The 27340-nt window shown below is 38.9% G+C and overlaps 1 protein-coding gene across 1 annotated transcript in view; it reads right to left on the bottom strand.

The window, feature by feature from the left end:
- Nucleotides 1-27340, bottom strand: part of gabrg2 (gamma-aminobutyric acid type A receptor subunit gamma2) — a 111307-nt gene that overhangs the window by 40769 nt on the left and 43198 nt on the right. The window contains exon 6 of the mRNA XM_056446521.1: nt 19179-19316. Within this exon, the coding sequence (XP_056302496.1) occupies nt 19179-19316 (138 nt within the window). The remainder of the gene's footprint in view (nt 1-19178; nt 19317-27340) is intronic.

Genomic DNA, 27340 nt, shown 5'->3' with positions numbered 1-27340 from the left:
CTTTAATAACTGATACAACTCTCTCAAATCTATTCTAGGTGTTTGCATGACTGGATTTTTGGTCTTATAACCAAGGCCTTGGTTTTTTAATATCTGCTATATAATCTGTTTGTTTTTTGAATTTGTACAAATTATTAGGCTACGAGGAGAGGTAGAGTTGTGTACCGTCATTGGCATAACAGTCGAAACTAATGAAATCATATAGCAATAGCATACACTACCTGACAAAAGTCTTGTCATTAATCGCAGTTGTAAGAGCAACAAATGCATATCAATCATCGCATGTAACCCGCATGGACCCAAGATTCCCATAGAAATCAGTCAAGTTTGGTGAAGTAAAAATCATGGTTTGGGGTTACATTCAGTATTGGGGCATACGAGCGGTCTGCAGAGAGGATGGCATCATCAACAGCCTGAGGTATCAAGACATTTGTGCTGCCCATTACATTATAAGCCACAGGAGAGGGCAAATTCTTCAGCAGGATAGCGCTCCTTCTCATACTTCAGCCTCCACATCAAAGTTCCTGGAAGCAAAGAAGGTGCTCCAGGATTGGCCAGCCCAGTCACCAGACATGAACATTATTGAGCATGTCTGGGGTAAGATGAAGGAGGAGGCATTGAAGATGAATCCAAAGAATCTTGATGAACTCTGGGCATCCTGCAAGAACGCTTTGCCATTTCAGATGACTTTATTAATAAGTTATTTGAGTCATTGCAGAGATGTATGGATGCAGTCCTCCAAGCTCATGGGAGTCATACACAATATTCATTCTTTTCCCACTGCACCCTGACTTTATATTCTATACTAGACATTATTTTGTCTCAGCAAAGTCAGACCTTACTGTCCTAATTAAAAAAATTTAATTTAAGGCATGGTCATATTTTATTTTGGTAAAATAAGCGTAATCTAGAAGCCTTTGCCTTTCATATAAGCCACTTCTAATACTAAATGAACAACTAGAAGTCCAGTTATTATTTGTTGTTTCTAAAACTTGGATAGGCGACAACATTTTGATCAGGTAGTGTATATAATGTAAAAACCAAGGGACCAATAACTTAGCCTCGTGGTCCACCATAGTATACTTCTGATCAAAATGATTTCCCTTTATTAACTGAAACTAATCCATAACATTAATTGCCAAGTATTCTCTTTGTTACTTATGTTCAAACTTTTTTTTTTTTTTAAATCATAGTCACTTTGTTAATACAAAACTGTTTAATTTTTGGTTTCCCTCTTCAGTTTGGTGTTGTTTACTTGCATCTTGTTTGCTTTAATACACAATGAAATTGCATCCTTGCCTCAAATAAACGTTCTCTTCACTCCTAGACCTGACTGCGATAGTCTTTTTTGATTACATTACGCAATCACGAAAGAAGCATTCATGTTCAACATACTAATTATTTAAGCATGGCTACACGACTATATTCACAACCAAAGGGCCTTTTAGAGGAATTTGGTTGACCTTAAAAAACCAACCGACAAACAAACAAACAAAAAATTCTCTGTATTGCATCAAAGCTCCACAGTGGTTACATAACTAGCTCTGTCAAGCTGTGCTACGAACCATCCAGACACCAAGGAACCTTTTCATTCTCCCATTTTTAACTCATTTAAAGAGGCTTATCTTCACAGAACAATCAGTTCACTGATGAACGAACTAATCCCGGATGTGCTAGGAGAGACAAAAATAATAATAATATGCATTTTAAACAGACATAATCTAATTAGGGAAAGGTAGAAAGATATGGCTTAAGTCAGACTCTTTCTGAAAAATTCACAAATCTAGGAAACTGATCAGTTTCACCACTAACAAGATCCTCACGAAGCTCACGTCTGGCTTCTCCGACAAAGAAACAAAGAGGTGTATCTGGCACATAGTCATCACAGAAGGATTACGGGCCAGTCTGCCGTGTTTCAATGTTCTATTACAGAAAAAAAAACACATTCCCACAGTTAAGAAGGTGTCGTTGACGTCATTCAGTGCTGATTGAACCAAACTAATTTACAAGGTTACATACAGTACTTGCTAAATCCATAAAACCCAATTTGCTTTCACATAGGTGTGGGCACAGCCATTTGAACATTTACATTTTAGAAAGTTTTATAGTGTTTTTAAACATATCTTCAAGTATTTGTTCATGTTTGTGTTTATCTATTGCTATATTACATTGTTTTTCATGTGTCTGACTTAATTTCCTTCACATTCTCCATCATTGACACTGGTATGGATAGAGAAATGCAAATGAGGCTCATTGAGGATACGTACCCCTGTCTACATTTCTAGAGAGGGTGAATTATGTAGCCAGAGGTGTGTCTGGCTGCATTTATTCATTAAAATGAACGCTACGGGGCGGTATGACGTCGCTGCTGGCTTCTGTTCCTTTTAGCACTAGCAGCTGACAACTTACCTCCATACGGATGGCTTTTGTAGCGTACGTTGGTGGAGATGGCATGCAAAAAGGAGTTGACCGTGACAAGGGAGTTCTAGTCTAGGCTAATCTAGGCTTATACTAACCCTACAGTGAAGCATGGTGGTGGCAGCAGATGTTTTTCAACAGCAGGAACTGGAAGACTAGTCAGGATAGAGGGAAAGATGAATGCAGCAATGTTCAGAGACATCCTGAATGAAAACCTGCTTCAGAGAGCTCTTGATCTCAGACTGGGGTGACGTTTCATCTTCCAGCAGGACAATGACCCAAAAGCACACCACTAAAATATCAATGGAGCGGCTTCACAACAACTCGTTGAATGTGCTTGAGTGGCCCAGCCAGAGCCCAGACCTAAATCCTATTGAACATCTCTGGAGAGATCTGAAAATGGCTGTACACCGTCGCTTCCCATCCAACCTGATAGAGCTTGAGAGGTACTGCAAAGAGGAATGGGCAACAATTCCCAAAGACAGGTGTGCCAAGCTTGTGGCATCATACTCAAAAAGACTTGAGGCTGTAATAGCTGCCAAAGGTGCATCAACAAAGTATTGAGCAAAGGCTGTGAATACTTGTGTACATGTGATTTTTCAGGTTTTTTATTTTTAATAAATGTACAACAATTTCAAAAACTCTTTTTTCACATTGTCATTATGGGGTATTGTGTGTAGAATTTTGAGGAAATAAATGAATTTAATCCATTTTGGAATTAGGCTGTGACTTTAGTTGAAACACTATGAATACTTTCCGGATGCACTGTACAACTTAAAGAGTATATTTATAGACTTAGACTTAGTAATCTAGACCGACCTTAAGAAAGTATTACTTAAAGAGGGTATACTTAACTAAGAAAACTTCGGGAAACACATATTAATGCTAAGGTACAGCTTCAGAATGATTTAAGAAGATTTTGAGAAATTCAGCTTAGGTCACCGTATCCCACATACACATTAAGAAGTTATATTTCACAATATTAGCACTTTCTCTGTGTTTTGGATCATATAAATGTGGTATTGGTAAGAAGATCTTTCTTCAAAAACCACTACAAATCTTGGTCACTTTATTTTAAGGAGCAGTTCTTGCTATTAAACAATTAACTTTGGCTTTTATTAGTTAGTAGTAGTTGGGTTTAGTTATTGGGTAGGATTAGAGATGTAGAATGCCCAATATGTTCTTTATAAATACTAATAAACAGCTAATATTCTAATAATATGCAGTTAATAAGTGACTAGTTAATATTGTGAATTGATATCTAAAGTAAAGTGTCACCAAAATCTTTATTTAATAAAAGTACTCATCCTTTGCATTTCAGAACACTACACTGCATGTTTCACAGGACGTGAAATCCAGCCCTAGAAATAGAAACTGTCACATGGAGATCTGGATGTTCAGCATGGGTCTAATGGTAGTGTGCTTAAAGTATTCAAGGAGGTCACTTCAAAGATGAAGGCCTGTATTATAGATAGAATACACAGCCCGGTGTCATCTAGAACCTAAGTGTAAAAGCATGTTTGAAGAATATCAGATGAAGGCATATAGTGGGCTTTGAAAGATTCATCCATTCTTGGAGAGTGTAACGTGAAATTGCTTCAGGTTCATAAAAATAAGGTACAGGAATTGGAATAAAGACCCACCTGCAATTCACTAAGAATTCTGAAGGATTTGACTCCAGACAACTCTAGAATTTGAAAAACAAGATCTGCAGCATAACGGTGAAATAGAGAGGTGTATAAATCAGGATTTTCAGAATTAAAGCATTGAGTGACTTGACCATGACTGAAGGAAAGCCCTTAAACCTTGTAAATCCTCATGGATTATTTTGTCTATTTTATTTTTGTGCTTGTGGTCATTTAAAGTGTGCTAATGCAAACAAAAGTTGGGAAAAATGTGTATTTATACTTATATACTATTATTTCCATTCATAAATCTATTTTGCACTGGATGCAAAAAGACACAAGGAGTATTAAAGGGATCCAATTTTGGCCTTTTAACAAGATGAAAATAAGTTTTTTTTGTGTGTGTGTGTCTCCATATTGTTTTTTCGAAGTTTCAGGTCAAAATACTACGGTGGCCAGGAAGTGCAAACAATATTACAAAGTGTGAAACACTTTTACAAAGCTTGAGACAAATAAACATTTTTAAATAAACACTTTACAAGACCCGAAACAAATTTACAATTACAGATTCCTTACGGAAAGGGAATGTCCCACACACCGGAAGTGACGTGGAACGTACTCCAGGAGTGAGGCGGGGAAAAGTGGTAGTGCGGTACATTCGTACTGTGGAATACGTGTATATAAAGTTTAACCGAACATGGACTGCGGTCGAGGGATGTTTTGCGGCAAACACATGAGCAGCTTAACGCGGTTTTACTTTACGTGTGGTCTGTCCTTGGAGTTTATAAAGGACGCGGACCAGGCGGAAACTCTAGACATACTGCATCACTCCATCAATGTGTTCAATAGTTTAACGAGGGCCACTCGTACGCTGTAATCGTGGGCATGATGTCAAGTGTACACGGTGTAAACATCTGCTTGAGGACTCTTAACAGTAAACTAAATGAAGCCGGTGTTGCGGTTTAAATGGTGTCTGTGTTAACTGGTGATGTAAACTATTCACATTTGCAGATTCGTCACTTTTTTACAGCAACAAAACATGCCCATACCAAATAAAGATTCTTATTACTGGGTGTCAGTGTAAACATTATTGATTTGTGTAGCAGAACAGTATATAACCAAAGTTAATGTAAAGAAATAATTATAATTGACATGTCATTAACGGGATTCAAACACTGGTCAAAAAGTTCAGCGCAGGTATCAACCGATCTATCTAACTGAGCTATCCAGGTCTACATCGAGAGGTTGGGTTCGATATCTTTATCAGTCAACATATGTCATGCTGTGATTGTTTCCATGTACTTGCGTTTACATGTTTCTACATACTCTCACGCTGATTTATCTCAGAATAGCTCTAAATGACAAAACGATGTTTTATCGCAGTTGATAAAACCATGATTTTTATTGTTGTAGACGTGTTAACCTGTCTACAAAGTCACACACGAGCTGATGTTTTCCGGTCTGTGGTACATACTACATCACTTCCGGTGTGTGAGACACTCCCTATCCGTAAGGAATCTGTAATTGTAAATTTGTTTCGGGACTTGTAAAAGTGTTTTGCGTTTTGTTATTTTTTTCTGAAATTTGTTTCGTCCTTGCTAAAATTGTTTTTCCAATGTAATTGTGTCTTATGATTGGTAAAAATGTTTTTCAAAATGTATATTTGTCTCGAGCTTTGTAAAAGTGTTTCACACTTTGTAATATTGTTTTGCACTTCCTGGCCACCATAAAATGCCCATCAGGTCATTTATTATATACCCTGTTGAAAATGTTAAAGTTTTGGGTCAGATGAAATGGAAGCTGTTTTGTGCCTGTGCTTTTCATTGAAAATGAGCTGGTTTTTCAACCCACTCTTGGGATATTTCCAGCCTGATCTCACGTGAAAACGTAATATTTTACGTTTTGTCAGCTTAGTGGCTAATTCGTACGAATTTGTACGAGTTCAGTCGTATGAAATTGTACGATTTTAAAAAGGAGGCGTGGCTCCTAACCCCACCCCTAAACCCAACCGTCATTGGGGGATGAGCAAATCGTACTAAATTGTACGAATTAAATCGTACAAATTCATACGAGTTAGCCACTAAATCAAAAAGTTATGAATTGCCGTGAGATTGTGTTGGAAATTTCTCTTCAGAGAAGGATAATCAGGGTCGGATGCCAGGATAAACTCAGACATGATGAAGCAGAGACCCACAGTCACAAATACAACCCTGGCTCATTTTGATTACGTACCCCTAAATACATTTTTGGAGAGTGCCAAATACGTTCCATTATTTTTTTTGCAGTTTTAACGAATCCGCCAGAGACCGCTGTGTAGGCTTTTTGAGATCTCAATTTTTTTCTGTGAGTGCCATTTGCACCTGCTGTTCTCACGTAAATCCACCAGAGGCCGCAGTCAACTGACTGACTCACTGACCGTCCGATAACCCCACCCATCCCCTTCCCTAATTCCAAACAACAGTGTTTTCAAAAGCACCGATTGACCCGCCTATGCACTTCCCTAAACCCAAACGACAGTTCTTTTTCACAATCAAGAAAAAGAAAAGTCCTCGCAGCAGCCTGATTTTTACCACACAACAAATTTGACCACATTCTCACCCTATTATTTAATTGTTTGTCATATTTTTTGGCTTTCGTTTTTGTCTTAACTGCTTTTTAGAACTGTTATTTGCTTCTGTCTCGCTACAATCCAACTCGCTCTTTAAGGTCTCAAAACTTAGGGCTTCTGGTAGTACCTAGAATAGCAAAGTCGAGTAAAGGAGGTCGAGCCTTCTCATTTATAGCTCCTAAACTCTGGAATAGCCTTCCTGATAACGTCCGAGGCTCAGACACACTCTCTCAATTCAAAACTAGATTAAAGACCTATCTGTTCAGTAAAGCATACACTTAGTGCACCACTTAGGGGGCTTCCACACAGGTTCTGCATCTTGTTTATATACACTATGAACAGCAGCTACGCGAATTATTTTCTTTATTCTCCATTTCCACCTGGGGATACTCTTCCCGAGGCCCTCAGACTATGCAGAGTCACTGATTCGATCCAAGACCAATGACGAGATGATTCCAAGGTTTCCATATCCTGGACCAGGCCGTATCCTGAGCAGCTACTGTGGTGGTCATGGAGGAGTGAAGAACATGAGGCTGATTCCTGTGATGCTCCAGGGACAGACGAGTCTTCGCTGAGGCCAGCTTCCAGCCTCCGTCACTGAGACTGCAGCTCTGTACAAGACGTTTGGCCAGCGGAGAAATTAAAATGGTCGTGCCCAACTGAGTCTGGTTTCTCTCAAGGTTTTTTTCTTCACTTCCGCCTTTAGTGAAGTTTTTTTCCCTCTCCGCTGTCGCCACTGGCTTGCATGGTTCGGGATCTGTAGAGCTGCGCATCGTTGGATTTGCTCTTCAGTATTTGGACTCTCAGTAGTGATTATTAAACCACACTGAACTGAGCTAAACTGAACTGAACTTAAACACTACAAACTGAACTACACTGTTCCAATTTACATGACCTTTTATGTGAAGCTGCTTTGACACAATCTACATTGTATAAGCGCTATACAAATAAAGGTGAATTGAATTGAATTGAACTGTGCTCGAACCCCTCCGCTCTGGGTCTCAAATCCTCCGACGTACATGGCGAGCCACCGAACAAACTGGTAACAGGGGAAAAGCCCCCACTGAGGTAAGCGGTCAGCAGTCAAGTGCGAAAAGGATCAGCACCATGTTCTTCTGGCTACATAATGCACGATCTCCAGAAATGTATATAGGGCTACGTTTTTAGAATGAGCCTATGTTGCTCGAATACCATAGTAAGAGGAATGTGCCCTACACAAGTTCTGCTACAACGTGTACAACGTTTAATTCAAAGTACATGTACGTTGAATTAATTAGCTATGTTACCTAATTATCGCTGGGATGATTAGGTAATAATAAATGCATATTATAAGACAATGAAAGTGTTTATTGACCTTGCAAGCATATCAGCATGTTGTTGGAGACCCCCAAAACCAAAATATGACCTTTTTAAATGCAAAATAGGGGCTCTTTAAACACTACACTGTGTTTTTAGCCGTCAGACTATTTAAAGCATTTATGCGAGTATTGCTATCCTCAAATAACAGCTCGGCTCCATGCTGCAAACTGAAAAATGGCTTTCACAAATGTAATTGAAATGAATTCATCTGCATCATTCAAAAAAGCAGAGAGCCTAATAATGAATTTATACACTTCCAGCCCTGCCATAGATTAGAACTTCTGATGTGGAAGTCGTGGATGACTGTAAATGGGGAAGGAAGTTGATGTGCTCGAGGGCATTAGAGAATCAAATCAAATCACACAGAGCAGTGCACACAGACCATAGCGAGACAGTGCGGCACAGCATCAGGTCACTCTATGAATAGCTCCACTCAGGAAAAAAAAGGAAGTGCACATATTTCTGTGCTTACTAGTCTATAGCTAGTCTTTTTATTATGAATCCAATTGCACTGAAACAAAGATTTTTGAAGTCGAAAACAGAGGCCTTTCTTTTTAACACAGTGTATACAATGGCACCATAAAGGGGACCTATTATGCGAAAATTGCTTTTCAAAGGGGTTTGTTGTGTGACAACAGTGTGTGTGAATATAGCCAGCCTCTAATGGTACAAATTAATTTATTCTATTTTACTTAAATTAAAAACTTAAAATATATTATTTGTTATTATTAACCCCCCCCCCCCAAAAAAAAAAAAAAAAAAAGAATATATATATATATATATATATATATATATATATATATATATATATATATATATATATATATATATATATATATAAAATATATATATATATATAATTATAATTTTTTTAAATATATATATATATTAGTGCTGGGCCGTTATCGGCGTTAATGGCTGCGTTAACGCGAGACTCTTATCGCGCGATAAAAAAAATATCGCCATTAATCTATTCTAAAGGTTGGGTTGGGAGCTGGGTCTATTCTTCGCAAGCTATGATGACTTCACCTTGATAGTTTAGCGCGGATGTATACCTGACCGGTGAGCCGTCTGACAAACAAAGTGCCCTTCTGAATCAAAACCAGCAGTATGCCTGACTTTAGCTGCAGAATCGGCAGTTTCACTTTAACTCATGAATATATAGTCATGCCGTCGCAACAAACTGGGGTATTAGACGCAAATAAGGAGTAAGAACTGGTGAGAGTGTTATGGAATGATATAACACGCGCGCGTGTTTGTGTGTTGCGAAAAGTCCTACATGACTGTAATAGTTGGATTGCAGCGTTTACTTCAGTAATGCCACTAATATATGCATACTCCACATGTCTTAATTCCATTTCTGTTTAGTTCAGTTATGACTTTAGTCGCATTAAGGTCATCAAAATTCTCTGTTGTATTGTTTTAATCATATTTAAATCGTATTAAAGTATTGTTGCCCATGTAAACATGCAATGTTTGACACACCGTCAGGGCTCTGTGAACTTGGCACTGAGAAGCAGCATTTTCTGTATGTACGTACATCAAAAGCAAGTATGAAATCGCTGTTTGGAGCTTATGTAGGCCTACAGTTCAACATTCATGTTTAACTGAATAAACAGTTAGTAAACACAAGTACATCTTATTGAACATCATTTATTTTCATCACCAATTATCATAGTAGAACAGTTTCTCAAGCAGTTTGTGATGCATTTTGGAAATAGGAGATGAACTGAATGCCTTCGGCAGAATTCGAATGAGCCATTTTAATCTAGATTAATATAGATTAATTTTAAAACTAATCTAGATTACTCTAGATTAAAAAAATTAATCTATGCCCACCTAATATATATATATATATATATATATATATATATATATATATATATATATATATATATATATATATATATATATATATATATATATATATATATAATTTATTAAATTAATTAATTATAGTAACTTTAATCAGAATGGATGCATATTTAAATTATACAGTGAAGAAAAAGTGAATGAGGTTTGTTTATGATGTTGACAGGTATGTCTATAATGGCTTGATTAAATACTTTACTTGAGATGAAATTGGTTTTCAGTTTTTAGTTCATGAAAATTGCCCAGTTTTTTTAACCACTAAAGATTTCAAGGTTGAATTCAAACCTTCTCAAGCCATTACTGACAATCTCAAAGTGATATAACACCAACCTCCTCCAGCTTTCACGTCTTCACACGTTATTTCTGTCATAGCCTCGTTCTCGCTGTATTCCGTTGCTCCACCACATTATATTTCTGCTATGTTTTAACCTAAACACTGGTAAATGGAACCGTCTATTATATGGGCAGCTGTGTGGAGTGGTTCTGTTTTAGCAAGCTTGTGCATCAGCTGTAGCCACAAGGGCCAAGCCTGATATAGAACTGTAAGTGTAATCTTGCTTTCATATAACAGTTAGACAGCACAAGCATGTAAATAAATAAGAAACATCCACAGAGTGATAAGTAAATAAACCTCAAACATCCACAAAACTGTCTTCTGTCACAACCTTAAACCTTGAAACCAGAGTTATCGATTCTGAAACATCCTTGTAATATTGATAGCCTTTGTTAGTATATTTGAGTATAAGCATTAGTAACATATTATAAGTAGTAGTGGGCCGTTATCGGCATTAACATGCTGCGTTAACGCGAGACTCTTATCTGGCGATCTATTCTCAAAGTTTGGTTGGGAGCTGGGTCTATTCTACGCAAGCTATGATGACTTTTAGTGCGGATGTATACCTGACCGGTGAGCCGTCTGACAAAAAAGTACCCTTCTGAATCAAAACCAGCAGGATGCCCTCGATCTTTTACTTACTTCGAAGACACTATGGACTACGCTTACATGGATATCTGTAATCTAGTTATATTCCTTAATAGACAATAATATAATTAATGTGTTTACGTGAAGTGCTTCCATGTAAGGGTTTCCCATAATTTTGGATGACTTTAACTGCAGTTCGGCAGTTTTACCTTCACTCATGAACATTTCATACATGTCCCCATGACAAACGGGGAATTTAATTATGGAATTATGGACTTTAATAACGCATGCCGAATGGAAAGAAAAAAACATCAGCATTTTGCCGTGTGAGTGTGTCTGTGTGTGTGTGTGTGTGTGTGTGCATGCGGTCCTTTACTGACAGCCGCGTGTGTGGATCTTGTCGGAAAATATAGTGAAAAGTCCTACATGACGGTAATAGTTTAATTGCGGTGTTTACTTCAATAATGCCACTAATATCTGCATACTCCACATCTTAACTCCATTTCTCTTTAGTTCAATTATGACTTTAGTGGGATTAAAGTAAACTAAAGGGATAATTCAGCCCAAATCTAAATTCTGTCCTCATTTACTCAGCCTTTACTTGTTTCAAACAGGTTTGACTTTCTTTTTTCTTTTGAAACCAATAGTATTCGTTTCAAAGACTTCAATAGTATTTGTTTTTCCTACTGTGGAAGCCAAAGGTTTTAAACTTTTCAAAATACATTCATTTTCCTTTCAGGTTAGTCCCTTTATTAATCCGGGATCGCCACAGTGGAATGAACCACCAACTTATCCAGCATATGTTTTACGCAGCGGATGCCCTTCCAGCTGCAACCCATCACTGGGAAACATTCATACACACTCATACACTATGGACAATTTAGCCTACCCAATTCACCTGTACCACATGTCTTTGGATTGTGGGGGAAACCGGAGCACCATGTGAACGCAGAGAGAACATGCAAACTCCACATAGAAACGCCAACTAACCCAGCCGAGGCTCGAACCAGCGACCTTCCTGCTTTGAGGCGACAGCACTACCTACAGCACCACTGCGTCGCCCTTCAAAATACATTGAATTGAAAGAAGTTCATTGGATTTACTTCCATTCTTTTAAGGTAAGCGGTTGCAGTCAGTTCATATGGGCTGAATGTAAACAAAGAAATTCATTTGAACATTACTAAATTTAATCTGTTTAAATTCAGCCCATTTAGTAAATCCAATGATCATTTTTTTCCCAGTGTATCTTCTTTAGTGATTAACAGAAGAAAGAAACTTGATAGTGAGTAAATAGTGAGTACATTTTCATTGTTGGGTTAACTATCGCTTTAATGTCATTTATAGAGACCTTCTGCTCCATGCTGATGGTTGAGTAGCAGTAAAGTGCTTGGATTGCCTTTGAACACAATGAAATGCCAGATGATGTGTGGCTGCTTGACCAATTTCTATTGAAAAAACAGCAAAACTAATGTACCCAGCAATGAGCACTAGCGAAAACACCTACACCTGCTCCACATGATGGGTGCAGTGCATGCATTGATGGACATGCCTGTCGTTTGAATCACACATCAGAGGTGGAGGAGGCGGAGTAAAGGCTTGTAGAGTACAGAGTAGTATTCTGACCCCTCCACATGCACCCCAAAAGAATAAACAAAACTTAATTTAATAAATAAAATTACAAAATAGCATGTAATAATAATAAATAAATAAATAAATGCATAAATAAATACATGAATAAATAAATAAATTAAATTAAAGGCGGAACTGTGGCTCAGTGGTTAGCACTGTCGCTTCACAGCAAGAATGTCACTGGTTTGAGTCCCAGCTGGGTCAGTTGCCGTTTCTGTATAGAGTTTGCATGTTCTACCCATGTTGGTGTGGGTTTTCTCCCAGTGCTCCGGTTTCCCCCAAAATCTAAAGACATGCAGTACAGGTGAATAGAATAAACTAAATTAGCTGTAGATTTTACTTTTATTATTGTAAAAGTTCAATAAACAGATTAAACAAAATAAAGTTCTGTGTGGAACTGAAAATTTACAGTTAGAGTTACATATAGGTTACGCATAGGTTACTTATAGGTTGATTATGTGTTTGTGTGTGTTTGTGTATTTGGATTTAATTCTTATAATAAAATAAGACGTTTGTGGTTCATTGTATAATAAAATTCTCTCTATTTCTCTCCAAAAATTCTGTCTAAACTGTTCTAATTTCTCTGCCTCGCTGTCTTTCATACACTCACTCACTCATGCACACACTCACACGCACTCATTTGTTTACTTAGCAGTTCAGTCATGCATTTGAATCACATTGGACTCTGGGGTGTACTGCTGCGGACAGATTGTTGTGTGTGTGTGTGCGTGTGCGTGTGTGTGTGTGAGATTGATTTGGACTCAAGAGCATTTGTGTGATGACCTTCTTCCCACACTGGATGACTCTAGCAAAGTCTGAGAATTCGCTGTGTCTGAGTCAAGACTCTTTTCTTCATCATTTGCGAGGTCTAGACTTGTTTGGATCCCAGATATAGGGCTCTATTTTAACGATCTAGGCGCAAAGTCTAAAGCGCAGGGTGCAAAAGCATTAAGGGCTTGTCCGAATACACTTTTGCTATTTTAAGGATGGAAAAATATGCTCTGCGTCCTGGCGCATGGTCTAACAGGGTTGTGCTTATTCTCTTAATGAGTTATAGGTGTGTTTTGAGTATAACGTGCATTAAACCAATCAGAGTCTCACCTCCCATTCCCAGTCAGTTGTGTCACGCCATGGCGCATTCACTATTTACATGGCGGACTTCGTAAGTTGAAAAACCAAACTTCACTAGCGAGAAAACAGTTAAACAGAGCATCTGCAGCGCAAGGATAATAAACGAGCCTCCTCCATTCAGCCTCTTTGCTTTCTCTTTACTTTTACTCTTTACTTTACTCCTTTACTTCAGGGAAACGGTGGAAACTCACTCCCTGAAGACATCCATTAACCTACATATTTATTTAGTTTGTTAATCGCAGAGATTTGTTTCAAACTATTCAAAAATTCAGTTCTAATTTCCAGAAAACGAATAAATGAACATTAATAACGAAGTGTGGTCAAACAACTGAGTTACATCCAAACACACGTCCTATTCTTATGCCCCATATTGTGATGCAGACGTCTCCAAAACCCGTCAGGTGGACAAATCTAAACTTACTTTTATTAAAACAAATATAAATATGCATGTAATAAATAATAATGCTAATAATAATAACATTATACAAATGCAAATTGTCATGAATAAACAAAAAAAAAAACATGAGAAATATTTATATTTATATCAAAAATAAAAAATGTTGTAACATTTTAATACTTTTTTCATATGTAAAGATATTTGTGTATTGCTGTACATCCAGTATGTTTTAAGCAATGTGTAAGCATTTGGACCCACATAACCACATAACTAACGCGTTCTGCACTGGACTTTAGACCAGCTTTCAGATGGTCACTGGCGCGGTCTATTTCATTCATTCATTCATTTTCTTTTCGGCTTAGTCTCTTTATTAACCTGGGGTCGCCACAGCGAAATGAACCGCCAACTTATCCAGCATATGTTTTTGCGCAGCGGATGCCCTTCCAGCCACAACCCATTACTGGGAAACATCCATACACACTCATTCACACAAGCAGTCATACTCTACGGTCAATTTTAGCATACCCAATTCACCTATACCTCATGTCTGTGGACTATGGGGAAACCGGAAGACCTGGATGAAACCCACGCCACAGGGAGAACATGCAAACTCCACACAGAAATGCCAACTGACCCAGCCGAGGCTCGAACCAGCGACCTACTTGCTGTGAGGTGAACGTGCTACCCACTCTGCCACCCTACGGTCTATTTTAGATCCTCAAAATACAGTATGACCAAAAATCAATGCGCCTTAACACATCTCTTTTATAGACCGGCACACCCATGTGTCCACAAAGTGGCGCAAATGGATTTGCTATTTAAACAAAGTGGTGCAAAACGGGAAAATTTGCGTTGCGCTGGTCTGAAAACAGCAACAAATCACGCCTTATTGCGCCGGGTGTATGATAGGGACCATAGAGTTCTAGAGCTGAGGGGAGCAGACTCTGTTTATAGTAATAGTCCTAGACTTATACTCGATCCAGGCATGAATATCTCATTCTATTGTTTTGCAGCTGTTTTTAATAGTTTGTGTAATACCCAGACATGCTTCAGTGAACCAAACTCATATGTCATACGTTTAATTCAATTACATCTCACTGGTTAATCAAACAGTGTTTTGAGGCATAATGAGTGGATTCTGACCAACAGTAGCATCTGATGTTCAACAGACATGAGATTCTCAAAGATGACCTATTTTTTGTATATATATATATATATATATATATATATATATATATATATATATATATATATATATATATATAGACATATATAAGACATATATAATGTATCTTGTAAAAGATACATTTCTGCACCAACAATCTTTTGATCATGAAAGAGCTCAAGCATAGGTGTCTATTAAAATACACGTTATGATCTTTCTTTACTTTAATTTTAGGCTATACGTAAAAACAAACACCTGTTTTGCAAGACAAGTGTCTAGGAAACGCTTAAGTTCTTTAGGTGGGTTAATTAGATTAATTAGGTCAAAACCCCCAAAACCCCTTGTAATGTACACCCTGCTTGTACCTAATCCATATTGGTACCTTAACAGCGCACATTTTTACCTAAAGTGTAAACATTAGTACTTAAAAAGTACAAAATCTACCTTTTTGGGAAAGAGACCACCCCAGTGACAAGACAGTGACTTTGGTACCTTTATTTCTTTTAATGCTGGTATGCAGTCTACCTAGGCCATGTGGGATCAGAAAGAGTTAACATCTCTCATGGCACATTTCTCATTTTGCTTTGGGGAAAGGAGACAACTTTAATGAGACGGCCACCTCCACTAGGAGATTGCATGCTCCCGAATTTTAGATATTTAAGTCCCTTCATTTCAACCACTGGATTCCGTCCCAGAGAGGGTCCTGACTTTCAAGTTAGCTCTGTTTGTGGCTTTAACATCCCCCAGGTGCATCAAAGTACAATTTCTCTCACCTCTGAGGCATGTGATTTAACTTTGCCTCTGGGTTTTAGAGCACAATCCATTAGGACTGTGGCCTCACTGAAACTGCTTCTAAGGGGAACATCTGTGGGAAGTTTAGTCAGACTTTTTAGGGATCCAAGTACCAAAGGTGCAAGTTCGGTATAAAAGTCTAATTGGGTGGGACTTGAGCTCCATGTGAGCTGAACAAACCAGCTGCGGATTTTGATTGACATATTTAATGTCTTGTAAATGACATGCCATCTAACCTGTTATGTTTTAATAACGTTTACACCTACCCCAACCCTAAACCTACCTCTTACACAGTAACCTGTTGTTTTATTATTGTCTACACCTCCCCCAACCCTAAACCCATCCCTTTCACAATAATTTGTTGTGTTACTAATGTCCACATCTACACCAATCCTAAGCCTACACCTTACACAGTAACCTGTTGTGTTTTACTAATGTCTAGACCTACCCCAACCCTAAACCTACCCCTTACACAGTAACCTGTTGTGTTTTACTAATGTCTAGACCTACCCCAACCCTAAACCTACCCCTTACACAGTAACCTGTTTTACTAATGTCTAGACCTACCTCAACCCTAAACCTACCCCTTACACAGTAACCTGTTTTACTAATGTCTAGACCTACCCCAACCCTAAACCCACCCCTTACACTATTTTAATATTGTCTACACCTACACCAACCCCAAACCTACCCCTTACACAGTAACCTGTTGTGTTTTACTAATGTCTAGACCTACCTCAACCCCAAACCTACCCCTTACACAGTAACCTGTTGTGTTTTACTAATGTCTAGACCTACCCCAACCCTAAACCTACCCCTTACACAGTAACCTGTTGTGTTTTACTAATGTCTAGACCTACCCCAACCCTAAACCTACCCCTTACACAGTAACCTGTTTTACTAATGTCTAGACCTACCTCAACCCTAAACCTACCCCTTACACAGTAACCTGTTTTACTAATGTCTAGACCTACTTACACTATTTTAATATTGTCTACACCTACACCAACCCCAAACCTACCCCTTACACAGTAACCTGTTGTGTTTTACTAATGTCTAGACCTACCTCAACCCCAAACCTACCCCTTACACAGTAACCTGTTGTGTTTTACTAATGTCTAGACCTACCTCAACCCTAAACCTACCCCTTACACAGTAACCTGTTGTGTTTTACTAATGTCTAGACCTACCTCAACCCTAAACCTACCCCTTACACAGTAACCTGTTGTGTTTTACTAATGTCTAGACCTACCCCAACCCTAAACCTACCCCTTACACAGTAACCTGTGTTTTACTAATGTCTAGACCTACCCCAACCCTAAACCCACCCCTTACACTATTTTATTATTGTCTACACCTACACCAACCCCAAACTTACACCTTACACAGTAACCTGTTGTATTTTATTATTGTCTACACCTACAGCAACCCCAAACCTACACCTTACACAGTAACCTGTTGTATTTTATTATTGTCTACAGTTATGGAAACATATTAAAACTATGTTGACCGCAAAATCGCGCTGTACATCAGTTATTAACGTCTATACCTACCACAACCTTAAACCCAACCATCACAGTTATTAATGTCTACACCTTCCCTAAACCAAACCATCACAGTTATTAACGTCTACACCTACCCCAACCCTAAACCCAACCATCACAGTTATTAATGTCTACACCTACCCTAACCCTTAACCCAACCATCACAGTAATTAATGTCTACATTAACCCCAACCCTTAACTCAACCATCAGTTATTAACGTCCACACCTACCCCAACCCTAAACCCAACCATCATAGTTAACGCCACACCTACCCCAACCCTAAACCCAACCATCAGTTATTAATGTCTACACCTACCCCAACCCTAAACCCAACCATCACAGTTATTAATGTCTACACCTACCCCAACCCAACCATCACAGTTATTAACTTCTATACCTACCACAACCCATAACCCAACCATCAGTTATTACTGTCTACACCTACCCCAAACCTAAACCAAACCATCACAGTTATTAATGTCTACACCTTCCTAAACCCAACCATCACAGTTATTAATGTCTACACCTACCACAACCCTTAACCCAACCATCAGTTATTCACGTCTACACCTACCCCAAACCTAAACCCACCATCAGTTATTCACGTCTACACCTACCCCATACCTAAACCCACCATCAGTTATTAATGTCTACACCAACCCCAACCCTTAACCCAACCATCACAGTTATTAATGTCTACACCCACCTAAACCCAACCATCACAGTTATTAATGTCTACACTAACCCCAACCTTAAACCCAACCAGTTATTAATGTCTACACCTACCCCAACCCTAAACCCAACCATCAGTTATTAATGTCTACACCTACCCCAACCCTAAACCCAACCATCAGTTATTAATGTCTACACCTACCCCAACCCTAAACCCAACCATCAGTTATTAATGTCTACACCTACCCCAACCCTAAACCCAACCATCAGTTATTAACGTCTACACCTACCCCAACCCTAAACCCAACCATCACAGTTATTTATGTCTACACCTTCCCCAAACCTAAACCGAACCATCCAAGTTTTTAAACGTACAATCATGAGTAGAGGAGGCTTTCATACTTGACGCGCTTGCCATTGTACTGTTATTTGCAACCACAAGGTACTGTCATGACAAAACAAATGAAGAAGTCAGCAAGTGGAGTTGCATAAAAGAATGAATATAACAATATATGAAATGTATTGGTTGTGGATAAATTTGGAGAAAACTCCAAACATTTGATGAAAATGTTCTCTGTTAAGTATTTCCGCCATCTTGCCAACAACATCTCTTTGTGAATTCTCACATGGTTCAATGGGATCTCGATAACTGCAAGTTACGCCTCTAACTTACTACAAGTTACGCCCCTTCATCTTACGCCCTGGTTTTGCAGTCAGCAGACAGATACACTTGAAAAAAGGGGTGTTCCTTTAAACTCAGGTCTATGAGAAATGGTGCAGTTCCCTCAACATACTATAGAATATCGAGGCTACAACTCCACGTTGCGCATGATTACAACATAAAGACGTTGTTAGCTCAATCAAAATGATCTTGTGGCCACAGCATTTGATATTCCCAAAAATTCATGAGCTAAACAATACTGATTGATCAAACTTGTTCTTTTAAGGCCAAAAAAGAGACATTTTGGAACGTGAACATTTAGGACATAAGCAAAAACAAACAAACAGTAGGATAGAAATGCTAAGTAAAACCAAAGCCGTACCTGACACAGTCCTGACAACCTCTGAGGTATTTCTCAGGCCAACAAAAGAGAACTGGTAAAGACGCCAGGAGCGGATATCTCCAACTTCCACAGAGCTGCGCTTCCACTTGTATACAATCTCCTCCTTGGGGTAGCCATCTGCAGAAACAAACAATTAAAGTTTGTTCTGAACACAACATACAGTACATAAAGCAAATTATACATACGGAAGTCCCAATGCTAGGATGATAGCTGCTTCTCATATACACCACCTGACTAAAGACTTGTCGTCGATCCCAGTTGTGAGAGTAAAAAAATACCTTGACTTCTAGTTAATCATCTGGAAAAGTGGCAGAAGGTCTGATGAATCATCTGTTTATATTCTATACTGGACCTTATTTCTGTTAAGTGACAAGACTTTTCTCTAAGCAAAGTCAGACCTTACTGTCCTAAAAAAATAATTAAAAATCAAGGCATGATCATATTTTATTTTGGTAAAATAAGCATAAGCTAGAGATATTTGCCTTTCATATAAGCCACTTCTGAAGTGGCTCTTAAAACTTAGATATTTGACAAGACTCTTGTCAGGTAGCGCATGGTTGTAATCAGCTCTTGATATTAACTTCTTTGATCACTGTGGCTAGTAGTTTTCCAACATTACTCACCACTCATCATTTTGCATTATATATGCATTAATTAGACTTTGACATGCTAAAATTACTTGGTTTAAATTATGCTTCATGTCCACATGCCTCCTCATTCACTTTTTTTGTGTGAGCTAGGTCTCGCTGGTCGCCGTCACTTCACCTCAGCTGATTCCGGCTGATTAGCCGCTGAACTCGACATATACATCATATTTTTGTGTCGTTTTATGTGGCTTTACACAGTTAATTGCCTTTTTGAATTATTTCTTACAATTATCAGATGATATAGCATGCTGTGTGCACTTAATTGTGCTCACAAACTGTTCAAGTTGCCTCCGTTTCCCAGGGGAGTGAAATTATACACTTATATACACCATATCTATAAATGTATTTGTTTTATGTAAGATAATTTATCATTTATATTTTTCTTTAGACCTGTAAAGCACTCCAGAATCTAACAGATTGATTAGCTGTAGGATATAAAACAGCCATCTGAAATGTCATACAGTGTCATGCCTGGATTTCATCAATAGCCTTGCATTTACTAACACAGACTATATCTGAAGTATTTGGAAGTAATTAGTGTTTCCTCCTGTAGAAAAACGCCATAAAACCAATGTTTAGTGGCTCAATGTATTACAAAAGTGTTTTTAAAAGTCTAAACACTTTATTGATATAGTGTACAACCAAGCACATGTGGTCAGAACACAAACGAGTCGCAGGTTATGAAGTATTAAGCGTTTCTCCCAAAGAAAACTCATCTGAGCAAAATGCTAGCAGGCGTCTGTAGCTTCTCTCACGCTCCGCCTCTTTGCCCATTTTTGGTTACCCCTGGTTGGTGCGATGACGCGTGAATAAAATAGCGACAGTTGGCCACGCCCACTTGTAGCTTCATTTGCGCTCTTTAGAAACCTATGGGTGACGTCACGGATACTACGTCCATATCTTTTACAGTCTATGCTTTTTATCTCAAACTCATTTATTTCACCACCTGCATGATGTGACGTGAACGACTTTAATTCCTTCAACAAAAATAAGGGTGAAAAATATTTGTTGCCTATAGCTTGACACAAACAGAAACTGTAATGCAACTGTGAACATGCGTGCTCTGATCCATTATATTTGATGAGAAAAGATGAGACCAATATGTAGTCGAAAACATAAAGCTACCTAACATATAATCCACTATCATGATTACATATACTTCAGTCATGTTACTGGTGCAGTTTCTGTTTGTATCAAGCCAATTTCATTGAAGAAACTAACAGTGCGACACAGTTCAGTAAACAGTCATGACCACTTAGAAGTTTCTCCAACAATTCATTGTACTATGGCAGTTTAGCAGCGAGCTAGGCCAATGTTTGGGAAACAGACCCCAGGCCAGACAGTGCTAAATACCAGTGAATAATAAGGGGGTACTTTCAATAGGGTCTCCATTCATCAAAGCTTAATGCATTGGGGACACCTTTGCCTCAAGGATAGGATAAAGTGTGCACAAAGGGATGATGTGGCCTAACCCCGAGTGACTTCCATGATTCAATTCAGGGGTCAAAACCCCAGTGAGAAGTGGTGATTAAACCTCACCTCAGGTAACTGATAACTTTGTGGACTAATTCAGCAGTTTTAACATTTATTAAGGAGCATACAGCTGAATTTTTACCACAATTTCTGTTTAACTGAAAGAAGACTTTTCAACACGTTTCTGAATATTATATTTATATTATATTAATTGACTTATTTTATCTCTGTCATGATGACAGTACATAATATTTGACTAGATATTTCTTTGAAGATACCTGTATTCAGCTTAAAGTGACATATATAGACTTGGTTAATTAGGTTAACTAGGCAGGTTAGGGTAATTAGGCAAGTCATTGTATAATGATGGTTTGTTATATATGAGCAATTCCAGCGTTATGGATGTGACAACCCAGGCTCATTCTGAGAACGTAGTCCCGGGGACGTTTCTGGAGACCGCGAAATACGTAGCCGGGGGTACCGTGCGGCTGCATTCATTTTTTTAAGCGAACGCTGCGGGGCGGTGTGACGCCGTTCCCTTCGGCGCTCGCCGGCCGGCCAGCCGGCCGCTCGCCTCCGTGTGGAGGGCTTTCCCGCTGCAACCAGTTTGTCCGGTTAGCTCTTCGTGTACTCGAGGCGCAGAGAGGGGCTGACCACGACGACGACGACCGGGTTCGAGCCTGGGGAAGAGCGGTTCCAGGAATCAGGTAAGAAAACAAAAACAAAATCCAAAAAATGAAGCGAACAAGTTCGTCACAGGGTGAGAATGTGGTCAAAATCCGAAAACGTGGTAAAAACCGGACGAGGGCTTTTCTTTTTCTGGACGGCTTTTGTGAACCGTCGTTGGTTGGGTTTGGGGACGGAGGAGGGTGGGTCAGCCGATTGGCCGGTCGCACGGTCAATCATTCCGTCGTGAAGACAGGCAGACGGGCGGAAGGTCGTTCGACAGCGGCCTCCAGCGGGTTTACGCGAGAACGGCGCGGGAAAAAGCGCGCACAGCGGACTCGCGAAAACAAAAACTGCACAAATGCGTACCTCCCGGGACGTATTTCGCGGTCTCCAGAAACGTCCCCGGGATTACGTTCTCGGAATGAGCCTGGGTTGGGATGTGACTTTGCAGTAAAAACTCAAAACATGAATTTGCATAGAAAGTATACCTTAGCATTATATTGAAACTTTTGTTTATATTTTCCAGAACAACTGACCACAGATTTACGGGACCAGAAAAATATCAATCTGTAAACATGTTTTGTATTTTAATTGAGGAAAATAAAGATGCGTTATGGATGTGACCAACATTCTTTGCAGAAATTCTGTGAATTAAACTGCACAACCCAAAAGAAACAATGATAATCAAAAGGAGAAGAGTTGCTCACTATATAACAAACATGACTGGTTATATTTAATTTAATATTTTATTTATGAGGAAAAAGTGTCGTTATGGATGTGACATCTCTCCGTTATGGATGTGACAGATGTGGAAATTGCCACTTGTGTGACTTTGGTAAATCAAATATAATTGTTTGAAAACATTGACAGATGCATTTTTGAGTATTTCTAAAGTACTGTAAAACACTTGCTTACCCAAAAAACCCAGAAACGGTTTCCGCATTTTGGTGAAAACTTAATTTTTTTCATGGCAAGGTTGACATTTGCACGGAATTGCTCATATATATTTTGCTTTAGGGGGATCTTTGATAAAAATCAACTTTTGGAAGCTGTTTGGACTAGAGGTGTAATCGGGCTATAAGTTAGGCCCGACGGGGCCCGAGCCCAACAGAATTCGGCCCGACAAGTACATTTGAATTGACAGCTTTTTAAAAGCTCGAACCCGTTTATAGCCAGACATTATTCAAATGTGCACATCCACAAAACTCTTTTGCATTTTTTAAAGAATGAGTCGTTTATACATGTTTTAACATAATATATTTAGAACAAATGTAGGATATAGGCCACTTAGAAGTTGGAACAAAGAAATAAAATAAGTACTCTGTAACATAGTAATATCTCAGCACTCTAAATAGGCCTAGGTACATACACTTAGCCTTAAATTGGCCCCCAATAACATTAAGTCTTTCCTAACAAATTAAAATATTAATTAAAATAAATCCTAAATTATGACAGGTATTTGGCAATAATGAAAGATAAAGAAATTAAATAAGTACTCTGTAACATAGTAATATCTCAGCAGTCTAAATAGGCCTAGGTACATACACTTAGCCTTAAATTGGCCCCCAATAACATTAAGTCTTTCCTAACAAATTAAAATATTAATTAAAATAAATCCTAAATTATGACAGGCATTTGGCAATAATGAAAGATAAAGACTCTGCAGTATTTGTTTCACCACTATTCTTCACAATCCGGCCTTAAAGCGACGGTGAAGCTGTATATTAAATGAATAATGCCAACATTAGCCTATATACTCTGCCTACATTATGCATTTATGATTTCATTAATATTTAGTTATTATTTGAAAGTCCTTTACTCACCAAGATTAGGCAGTCCTGCGCTCACTGCGCAGCACTGAGCACCCTTTCACTGCTGTTGCTACAGGCTGGGATGCATAGTACGGATCTGGCTAATTTTAAGTTTTGGGCAGTATTGTTTGTTAATTTTTCACCAGCCAGGAACATCCATTTCACTTTCCATGACAGCGCTTTCAATGTAGCGAGTGACGTCGTCATCTTCCCTGTCAGCTTTCTGTACATGCTGTACATTGCTGTTTATCGCTCTACCGTAATACGCAGTGTATGAGTGACTGCCAAAATAGTCTACCTTGATGGCTAGAATGACCGTTCTTTTTGAACTGGCGGCTGGCCTGACCGCAGTCAAAATTAGCTCTTTTTGACTTCTCCGTCATCATTTGTTTCACCTTTGCAGGGATGGATTTTAATGTTGTAACAAACGATTTGATTACTTTCTCACGCTAATCGAAATGCATCACATGACTGTTCATTTACTGTGCAAGCCCGAGCTCAGACCGAACCTGTCTAAAATGGTAGAAATTAAGCCCAAACCCACCCGAACCCGTCAGATCCCGTCGGTTCCTTTGTGTTCGGGCAAAGATCTTCAGCTCTAGTTTGGACAAAACTGTGTGCAGGTCCAGTCATATTAGGGTGATATTAACACAATAAGTCTCTTTTCTTTTTAAATTTCTGACGTTAAAACTAAGATTCAAATCTCTCCCATTTTGAGGCCGACCACAACGTGGCATAGGAATGCGGTTTCCCTGCCCAACCGTATTGATTGACAGCCACATAATAACATGTCTCCATAGTAACGTGTATAATCATATCCACAAGACAGGACTTGCACAAAGCAACTGGGATTAAAAGATCTGTTCAGCTCTCTGTGATCATCTGCACCTCAAGAATGAGTTTTACATGGTTAAAAAGCTCTTAAAGCAGTGCATGTTTGTAATAAAGACCGTAAAATCGCTGTAATTCATCACCACAGCCGCATAGTGCCAGTACAATTATAAAAGATGCTTCAATCCCAGTTTGTGGATCAGGTTTATTTTGAACATTAACATGAAAAATATTTATACAGCAGTGAATATCCAGTCAAATTTGCCATGCAAAAACATTGCAAATCTAAACATGTGTGTGTGTGTGCATATGCGCAAACTTTGTAACTACATTGTGTGTGACTCATCAACTCAACATCAACAAATATATCAAACAACCGATGGTAAAGTTCTTACTGTAGTAAGAAGATCTGCTTCATTCTTGTCTATCACTGTGCTGATTATGTGTGAGACGCAGCAGGAGAAGCTATATCTGTCAGAGGAATAGGGTGTATGCCGAAGCATGCTAATAGGACTTTTAATTTGCCAGTAACCTGGGTTAAGAGCTTCCGGTGAACTATTTGCAATTGAAAAATCTGCCCGTTTAAGGTCTGTTTTCTTTCAAAATCAGCGATCTCCACTGGCTGAGTGATATCCGATATAAAGCGGGTCTCAGATTGTACAAGAAGCACTGCATTAAATTACATTTTCCCCCGCCATGTGTTCATAATATGAGCATTTATTTGACCCCATTATATTCAATAGAGCTTCTGCGCTTGCCTGCCGATTCTGACAGGCGAGTGCGAGTAAACGGATTTTTGTTTCGTTTTACGCTTGAGCAACTAAATGAATGCCAAAGTCTATTAAACTGATTGTATTTTAATTACATTACAACATCGATGCTGTAAAAGCAACCGTATAAAATGGAAAAAACTCAATAACCGGTCACCGGAAGTTTATCAGTATGGGAACAACACTAGCTCGGCATATACCCTAGAGCAGTGGTGTCCAAACTCAGTCCTGGAGGGCCTATGTCCTGGAGAGTTTAGCTCCAACCCTAATCAAACACACCTGAACCAGCTAATCAAGCTCTTAGTAGATATACTAGAAACTTCCTACAGGTGTTTTGAAGCAAGTTAGAGCTAAACTCAGCAGGACACCAGCCCTCCAGGAACAAGTTTGGACATGCCTGCCCTAGAGTGAGCAATTGCTGCAGCTCTGACACACGCGCATGTGGGAATGGTGGGCGGGGAGAACCAGCTCATTTGCATTAAAGGCACAGGCAACAAAAACAGCTACATTGTGTTCATAGAAAAAATCCCAAATAAATAATCTGATGGTTGTTTTGAGCTGTAACTTTACAGACACATTCTGGAGACTTCTTAAAAATCTTAAATAAAAAAAGGGGGTAAAAAGGGGTAAAATAGGTGCCCTTTAAATAATATTGACCTTGAAATGGTTTAAAAATGTTTTCTTTATAAAACAAAATAAATAACATTTAACAAGACTTTCTCCAGAAGAAAAAATGTTATAGGAATCACTGTTAAAATTTGCTTTGTTAAACATTGTTTGGGAAATATTTGAAATTAACAAAAAAATATATATAATTCACATAAGGGTGAATCAACGGAAGGACTTCAACTGCATATGCTGAAGCTTTTTAGGGGAAGAAAATAGAGGTGTGAGGCTGCAGGCTGCTAAAAGTGCAATCACGTCCTCTCCCTTTGATCAAGGTCCCCTTCAAGTGAATTAGTATGGACCTCATAACTCTGTTAGAGTGGTCAGCATGGGAGCATCACTTCAAACTAGTTCTGCATGATTATGCAACCCAATACCCAGAAGCAGAGCCATAATATTTCCGCAAAGACGAAAAAAAGACAAAATCTCTGTTTCACATAACTGCCTTGAGAGACGCACACAATTTGATGAAAATCTATGTAACCAGATTTCACAAATTAATGAATACCTGCAACCCTGGCTCATTCTGAAAACGTATCGCTGTATACATTTCTGGAGAGCGGCAAACACGTCACAGGAGGTACGTTCTTTTGCATTTTTTGTTTTCGCGAAACCACCAGAGGCCGATGTGTGCGCTTTTTGAGATATCCAATTTCTCTCGCAAGTGCCATTTACACCTGCTGTTCTTGCGTAAATCCACCAGAGGCCGCTGTCAACTGACTGACTGACTGACTGACTGACTGACTGGCCAATCGACTGATCTACCCTCCTCCTTCTCTAAACTCAACCAATAGTGTTTTCAAAAGCACAGATTGACCTGCCCCCCCACTTCCCTAAATCCAACCGACTGTTTTAAAAAGCAATCCAGAAAAACAAAAGCCCTCATGGCAGTCTGATTTTTAGCACGTTTTCAGATTTGACCACATTCTCACCCTGTTGTTTTTACTTGTTTGTTTTATTTTGTTTGGCTTCTGTTTTTGTCTTACTCCCTTTCTGGAACCGTTCTTTGTCAGACTCGAACCCCGTCATCATGGTCAACTCCTCTCTGAATTTTAATTCCGCTGACAAATGCGGCGAGCTACTGGACAAACTAGTAACAGCAGAAAAGCCGTCCACACGGAGGTAAGCAGTCAGCTGGTAAGCTCAAAACGGATTGGTGTCATACTGTATCGTACCATTCGTTTTAAAGACGACATGCAGCCATGCGAACCTCTGGCTACATAATTTGTGATCTCCAGAAATCTAGCCTCCTGCTTTGCTACTGTTTGGACGTC

Source organism: Danio aesculapii, chromosome 21, assembly GCF_903798145.1.
Source record: "Danio aesculapii chromosome 21, fDanAes4.1, whole genome shotgun sequence".
Classification (NCBI taxonomy): Eukaryota; Metazoa; Chordata; class Actinopteri; order Cypriniformes; family Danionidae; genus Danio; species Danio aesculapii.
This window is presented reverse-complemented; position numbering and strand designations above follow the sequence as displayed.